This window comes from Salvelinus fontinalis, chromosome 12 (assembly GCF_029448725.1).
Source record: "Salvelinus fontinalis isolate EN_2023a chromosome 12, ASM2944872v1, whole genome shotgun sequence".
Lineage (NCBI taxonomy): Eukaryota > Metazoa > Chordata > Actinopteri > Salmoniformes > Salmonidae > Salvelinus > Salvelinus fontinalis.
Window position 1 is genome coordinate 52,944,349 of NC_074676.1, and position 8,034 is coordinate 52,952,382.

At 42.4% G+C, this 8,034-nt stretch overlaps 1 protein-coding gene across 1 annotated transcript; it reads right to left on the bottom strand.

Moving 5' to 3' along the window:
* Positions 1 to 1,143: 1,143 nt before the first annotated feature.
* Positions 1,144 to 7,567, bottom strand: LOC129867595 (cerebellin-1). The gene is made up of 3 exons (XM_055941100.1): positions 6,796 to 7,567; positions 6,021 to 6,140; positions 1,144 to 2,412 (listed from the first exon to the last, which is right to left on the bottom strand). Exons 1-3 carry the CDS (start codon positions 7,045 to 7,047, stop codon positions 2,215 to 2,217), a joined length of 570 nt encoding a protein of 189 aa, XP_055797075.1. The 5' UTR covers positions 7,048 to 7,567; the 3' UTR covers positions 1,144 to 2,214.
* Positions 7,568 to 8,034: the final 467 nt, after the last annotated feature.

An 8,034-nucleotide genomic window follows, 5' to 3' on the forward strand; every position in this document is an offset into this window, starting at 1 on the left:
TCTAAATCTCTGATGACAATCTTTCCTCACCCACTTTGCACCATGAAATATACTTCTTTTTTTTTTTTTACAATGCACAGCACATATGGTAGGCCTAGACATACACGTGTGAAACATATGAAAGCAAAAGGGTGAACTGGATCATAGTGAGAGGGGGTAAGTGTCATGGGGTGAGTAGGGTGTATGAAGCAGGGCGGAATCTCTTCTTCCATTGCCCCTGTCTTGTGATATGAGATTACTACGTGAAAAGTGTGGAGGCCAGCAGGAAATCTGGGTACATTTCCATACATGGGCCTCATTTTCCCTGTCAGCTGTTTCCCTGACATTGAGATAAAAGATGAGGGAGGGCAGAGGGGTGAGGTAGGGTGGGTGCCAGCCTGGCTGTCTCCCCACCACCCTGCTTGCTAGGCTGTGACATGCTGTAGACAATTACATTTCAGTCCATCTCCCTCAATCAAATTATGTTAGAGGAAGTAGACCTTGGATTGACCGCACAGCAACAAAAGCCCTGTACGCACAAGCTAAATTCATAAACTAATAGGTGATAAACAGATTTTTTTAAAAGGTCACACCAAAAGGTTACCCATAAATACCTAGATAAACAAGATTTTGTAATCATTAAGACATAAAACAAATCACACGGTCAAGATTCCATTCCTTTCTCTTTAAATGTGTATCATTAGGAAGTAGAAAGTGTGAGAAAAGGGGAATGAAGAGAGCAAAAGAGAAAATGGGAGAAATGAACACAACATGATCTTTGTATAAGCAGTAGAGCTTATTATACCAGCACTAATTTCCCCCCAGGAGCTCATTAAAGTCTTGAGAGTGAGCAGCAGTAATAGAAGAGTGGTGGAAGCCCCCAATCACCAGACTGAATCTCTCTCTCTACAACGGATCTTGGGCCAGGCAGGCAGCACAACGTCACTGGGAACAACACACACCGCCAAACACACATAAAGAACATCAACGTGGATCTTTGGCTCTCAAGCACACGCACACAAACGCACACACATTACATCTTGATCATCACTTACTCCAGTCAACTTTTGGAATTGATTGGAAGATGGGGAGATGGATAGAGAGACGGTCATAGAGGTTATGCCAACTAGGTTTCAGCAAATTAATCGCAATGAGAGTTTCGGATTAGGTTTAAGAAAAATAAAAGTACCACGTATATTTTATTGGATAAAAGCAAATAAAAAACAATAGATGAATTGATTGATTGGTAAATAAAAGGGAGGATTTGTCTCTTCTAAATATTCACATGTATTTTACAGTTAATAATCAGAATAAAATTCCTTTATAGTTTTTCTGGTATAGTTTCAGTTTAGCCACATTTCGACCGAAACAAGAACAAGAAGCATCAGTAGTTAAGGGCAGCCTCATAATCCACACACAATCACTACGTTTTAACATTCAAATACGCAAACACAGATATTCAACCAGATTCTGTTAATCACATATTATATCATATAGAAACTTTCAGATTTTATATATATCCAGTATACAGCAGGAGTCTTTAGAGTTTCAGCAATCCTCCAATCATGACAAAGCAATCCTTACTGGGTGGAGAAGGCTAGAAAGAAGAGCAGCAGAGGGGAGGATAAAAGAACAGGAGAGGAGTAAAGGACAGAAGGAGTATTGAACAGGGGATCAATAAACATTAAGAAATGGGGTGGGGAGTGAGGAGGACTTGATGGTACAGTACTGTATCTGTCTGGAATTGAAATGACAGAAGTGGATGGGATGTAGAAAATGTATTGTCAGACTGTACACAGACATAAAAAAATTAAAAATGGAGTCACAGAAAATAGATGGGGATGGCCATACAGAATGTGGAAACATGGTAGATGCAGCTCTTTGACACTGTAGATAATATAGACACATTCCTCAAAGCAGATGCAGAAAGAGATGATGTGAGGGAAGGGGTGGACTTGGCCTCTAGGTTTTACTCTCTTTAACATTTTTAAATGATAGTATTTCTGAGGATACAAAAGTTTTGGCTGTCCAGAGCTGTAGTCAGGCAGCGGAGTGAGTGAGTGTGTTGGAGAGCCTGCCCAACCAATTATACCCTACTCATCTCTTTAACTTTCTCTCCCATATCTTTTTCTCTCCTCTTCTCCCTCTTTCTATCTTTCATCATCTCTCTCTCTCTGTCTCCAGTCTCCCAAGCAGCTGAGCTCAGAAGAATTAGTCCCCCCAGTCTCCTCTCTTCTACATGGGGAAGACCAGGAACCCAGAGAACGTGGAGTACTTCCAGCCCCCCATGAGGTTTCCTCTCTCCAGTTTGAGGTAGGCTCGGTCCCCCTTCTCCATTTGGATCAGCACTCCGTTACTGGCAGCCTCACGAGTCACATCCTGGTCCCCAGCGAAGGCCGAGATCACAGGCCATCCATTATGCATCAGGCTTACCTACAGGAGATGACATGTACTACAGTTACAGATGGTTAAATACACCCACAGCTCCACACACACACACACACACACACACACACACACACACACACACACACACACACACACACACACACACACACACACACACACACACACACACACACACACACACACACACACACACACACACACACACACACACCCTACAGGCAATACTAGAACACAGAGGACACAGACATGAACATTACATAATTTCACTCATTCAGACTCATTCACGGTTCACCCTCCTTGTGCCGAGTTTAAGAGTAAAGAGTAAAAACACCCATTGACTGATACATGCCCTTACCATTCAAATAGACACCATCTAAATCATGCATATGAGTGCATAAAAGAGATCAAAACACTCATCTTAGGCCTGAAAGATTAAGAGGTGCTAGGTTTTAGAGCGAGATAGAGCGAGAGAGATGTCATCTAAGAGAGGCAGGACAGAGCAGCCTCTGTTCAGTGTGCTAAATGAGTCCACAGTGAGCATGGAAGTGGACGGGAGGAAGCCCAAGCCTCTACATACATCACTCCCACCCAGCCAGGGCCCAGGGGAGACTCACTCAGCTCCCACCCAGCCCCACCCTCAGCCCAGCACCAACACCAGCACCATCCCACCTACACTGAGGAGGGGAGAGGGAACATCGTTCAGCTGGATGGTCAAACTGAGGCACATCCCTCTTCTGTGGCAGTGATGTATGGAACTAATAAACTAGTGACAGAACAGTGGCAGGATGGTCCTGTTCTCAGCAGAGTAATGAGGGGGAGGCTAGGAAGAAGGGTGAGAGGGTGAGGAACACAGACCACATGTACCAACTCACCGCCTGACTGAGCCCTGTGTTCAGTGTTCTCTGTGAGTCTGATCACTGAGTCTGATAATCACCACCCCTTCCCCAAAAACACCACCACTCAATCATGCCAGCCACTGCAAATTACAGTGTAATGTGTAAATGGCATAAAGGCTGGTGCATGGTGTCAGCATTCCATTGAGCTGCTGAATTCATTAACGCGTAAGCACCCAATTAAGCCCAGAGAGAGAAGCTTTAGATATATATTTGGTGAGTGTGTTTCCGCCCACAGTTTAATGCAGCACTTAGCTGTAATGAAAAAGAAGACATCCTCCTCTCATGACACATCATTTCCTGTCCAAACAGACAGACGACAGCAGTGACGTGACAACAGACCACTTTCTCTCTACTCGGTGAAGGGAGACACAATGACTGGCCAGTGGGCAGCAAGGATATATTTAGAAATGTCATGTTTTTGAGAGAAGTAATCTTTAAAAGTATGGTGCACTTAAAAAAAATTTTTTTACTTGATCAAAGTTGCATGAGGGAGACTCATGGAGAAGATTGTTAATAAAATGCACATATTTTTACAGCGGTTATGGTGGCTCATAATAAACACTCATGTGCTCACATGATTCAATACCTTATGCAATCTACACATTCGCTTTTCTTTTAAAGGGAAACGTCTACTTCATATTAATAATCTCCTGCATCACCTCAACATCAACATCTGTGAAAATGGCACATTTCTATGTTTTGTAGTAAAAAAGATTAAGGAAGATAAGTGTTTCCAATGACATCATCGGTGTGCATCGTGTGAGTTTGACCAATTGTGAGTAGGTATTGCCTACCAATTGCCTACTAATTGTCTACTAATTGTCTACTAATTGGTTGATGATGTCATGGAAAGACTTAACTTCTTCTGCCTTTTTTTAACTAAAAAACATAGAAACGTGCCATTTTCCTAGATGTTGATGTTGGGGTGATGCTGGAGATTATTAATATGAAGTTGAAGAATTGTGAAATTTCCCTTTAATGCATGTGGAGGATGATCTCAAGAGCCCCCATCCCGTATAGTGTGAGGTGCTGTAGCCTTCATATCTCACTGTCAGTTTGAATGGCTGTTTGCCTACTCTTACATAAATGAAATTAAGCTAGCCCGCTAAAGTCCGCAAGCACGAGCCTAGTACCTTTCAGACACGGGCTAGTAGAAAATATGCCCAACTAGCACAGATTTTGGACCAAGGCTAGTAAAAACTGTGGTCTACATGCCCCTCTGGCCAGTGCCCAAAATCCTGAAATTCCATCACTAGTATAGGGACTCATACTAAACTACTGTTATTGATTAGTTGGGTAATAGATTTTTTCAGGGTTCAGTACTTTGTAGTTGGGGCTCATATGTAACACTCAATGACCATGGTGTATGCTTATGAGGAGGTGAGCTATTTATGGATGTTTCAAGATGGTAATGCCTGTATTCCTCCTTCAATAGCAAAACACTGGAGTTGTAAGACACTCCTGTGTCCACATCCTTCTAGAAATAAACTGGAACGTTTTCAATCTCTATCTCAACCAATCCATGTAAATCTATGTTACTGTTACTCTCTCTCTCTCCCTCCCTCCCACCCCCCTTCTTCCCTCCCCCTGTATCCACATGACAAACTGCTCTAAGGCAATCAAACAGTGTGAGTTTTTAACACAACAGTTGTGGCTGTTGGACTAGTGTATCCGAGCTGAACTGAGCTGTGAATCCTCTCCTCTTTGTTATTTGATTTCCAGATATATGGAGGATGCTAAATTTGTTATCTTAAAGTAATTATATATTTTGTGACAAAATAATTAACAGTGAAATATGTTTTAGTGTACTGTAGTTAGTTGCTTGAGACAGGTGTCTGTAATTTGTACCTCTGTTTATGGTTAGTTGGACTCAATGACATAATGGATGAATATGGTTTTACAGGGCTTTTCATTTTAATTTTGCTTGCCTGGTTTGTTTTCAATTAATTAATTTAGCTTCCAATATGAGATAAATGTGAGAATGTAATACTGTAGCCCTGTGGATTTCACTGCATAATTAGACAAGGGTTTAATTAGTGAAATATGCAATCTAATTAAGAGGGGCTGGTTTTAAAAGCCACGTTGTCTGTGTTAAATGTTATTTAAAGAGGGTTACATCTGATCAAGTGTATTCGCCTATTTAACGCATCAAAGGATTAGGCTTCTCCATTTGTGTTTCTTGCATGGGAAACATGAGTTGTGAGTCGCTGCTCGATGGATTTGCGCGGCAAAATATGTATATGTGTATGTGAAGCTGTTTGGATTTGGTCTATTTGGACCTGTTTAGACTTTTCACTTGCTGTCAAATGCAGACGCCAAGTCACGCAGCAGGACAGAGGAGTTCTACGCTGCCGCTGTCCAAGGTCCAGAAACTGCACCCGCAGCTACTGTACTGGCTAACTGGCTGTTCCTGCGCCAAAATGTCTCCATACGCTTATCGATTAATTATGATGCAGTGGCTGACTTTCATCTGCAAACGACCATTTTCTCTTGGGAATGACATTTCACAAATCTACAAATTATTTCTCGGGGAATCGTTTTTGAATGTACTAAGTGTATTCAACTTGTATGAGGTCTACCAGCGGGTGTGCGTGACGAACACGCATGCGCGCGCACACACACACACACACACACACACACACACACACACACACACACACACACACACACACACACACACACACACACACATATTAAATAAAGTATTCATTATTTGTAGGCTTACAGTGGACTGACCTGGATCGTTTGGCGATTATACACTTTCACCACGTGAAAATTAAAACTGTAAATCCCTTTGCGCGGTGCGATGAAATTGCTCCTTTCCTCGTCGAAATTCTTACCAACGTTTACAAGTATCTGGGGAAGAGAGAAAGAATGTGAAAAGGGAAAAGACACACTAACATCAAAGACATTCGTCGTTGTCATAGTATAAATGCTGTATAATGTCTTTCAATTACAAAGTTAAAAGGAAATCACGCAATGCAGCCTGATATATTGTAGCTCAGATGGCATTTGACTATAACTTTGTTAGTTTAAAATTACAACAATTACAGAAACCAAGTTAATCAATTTTGGAATGAAATCATCGATGAAGTTTTGAGGCTCAAATTACTAATTTTGTGAGATCAAAATCCGCCCAAGCAGAAACATTTAATTTAATTGAATAGCCATTTGGCGGCGATTAACCTTTTGAGATATGGAGTAGCATGGATCAAGACTTCACCCTCATGACATGGTATTACATTATTTGGAGAGATGTCAGACTTCATTTCATATCATCAAAAGGAATTTAAATATTCAAAGGCTGACTACTTTCACCTGTCTTTATCTATGCATCTAATATATACATCTAAAACAGCGAGCCTCCATTCTCCACCTCACGAATAGAATAGCCAGTGAGCTTTTTTACAGATTTACAACAGTCATCCAAACCCCCTCCAGACACTCGCTCCCCATGACCAAGGCAGCCATACAGTATGATATAGCAGACAGACAGTTCAGTGAAAGTTACCTGGTCAAAGTAGATAACCATAGTCCGGTTGCTCATCTCCGAGGGCTCGTGGTTTGTGTTTCTCACAGCGGAAAAAGCCACTTTGGCGCTACCGGAGCGCACCGATATCCCGAGCGCCGTCCCGGTGGGATCCGAAGTTGGGTTGGAATCGCAAACAACCAGACATTTCCCCTCGAGTACGATGGGTTCCGTCTCGTTTTGAGCGTTCACTAGAGTCACTAGCCACACTGCACCCAGTAGGAGCGTCAACATTACGGCAACTTCACTATGCACTTCGTTTCTGTATCCCGCACAAAGAAAGGGAACGTTTTCTGATTTCTCCGATAGATAATATAGTACTTCTTCTCTTCCGCAAAATTCAGCCTATTAAAATGACCAACTCCCTTTCGCTTCTTGAATTAAACCTCTTGTGTGTTTCTCTAAGTATTTGAAAAGGTCAAAGACAGGTTTGGTTTACCCGTTTATTTTTTTTATTTTTAATGAAGAGTCCCCCTTTACCCAGTCGTTCCCACTGTTAACTTTTCCCCCCCCTCTCGGCTCAAGCCTCCCCGCGTTTTCTTGTCACTCCGTAATCGAATAACCAGTCGAGAGCGGTACGAGGCCCTTGTCGAGTTGAAGCGCAGTTGAATACATAGCGCGGGGTCTTCTTCTTGCGCGTTGAATTATTGATATGTGAGATATTAGAGCTGAAACACATAGGCTCGGACGCGAAATGCTCCCGCCCGCTCCTTTTCAGCAGACTCCTCCCTCCGGGCCCCAATCACAGATTAACGTATCTCCAGATTTCCAATCGTCGCGCTCGAGCCTGCCTCCCCACCATGTGACTGTGGCAGAGTAGTTTTCCCGCTCCGGAGGTGTTTTACAGGTGGACTCCGCTCGAGTAGACACCGTAGCGGATGACGCCCCAATGTTCGAGAGGACACGGACCACCAATTCTTTTATCAACATTACTTAGATTTTGGACGCTGTGAAGAATTTCCAATGAAGAAGGAATAATAACAGCACGAAAATCTAACATCTGGATTCAAAGAACCACGGCAGAGGCGCAATGCAAGTTTCTTACCCTCACGTGAAAGCCTGATGAACCCAAAAGTAATTTTTGGGGGATATCGATCATGCATGAAGAGCGATAAGAGAGGACTTTCTGAAATGCTATATTGATCAAGAAATTGTTATACTCGTCAACGACAGAAGGAGTATTGCATTGATTATGAGAACGATTAAGGGACAATATAAAAA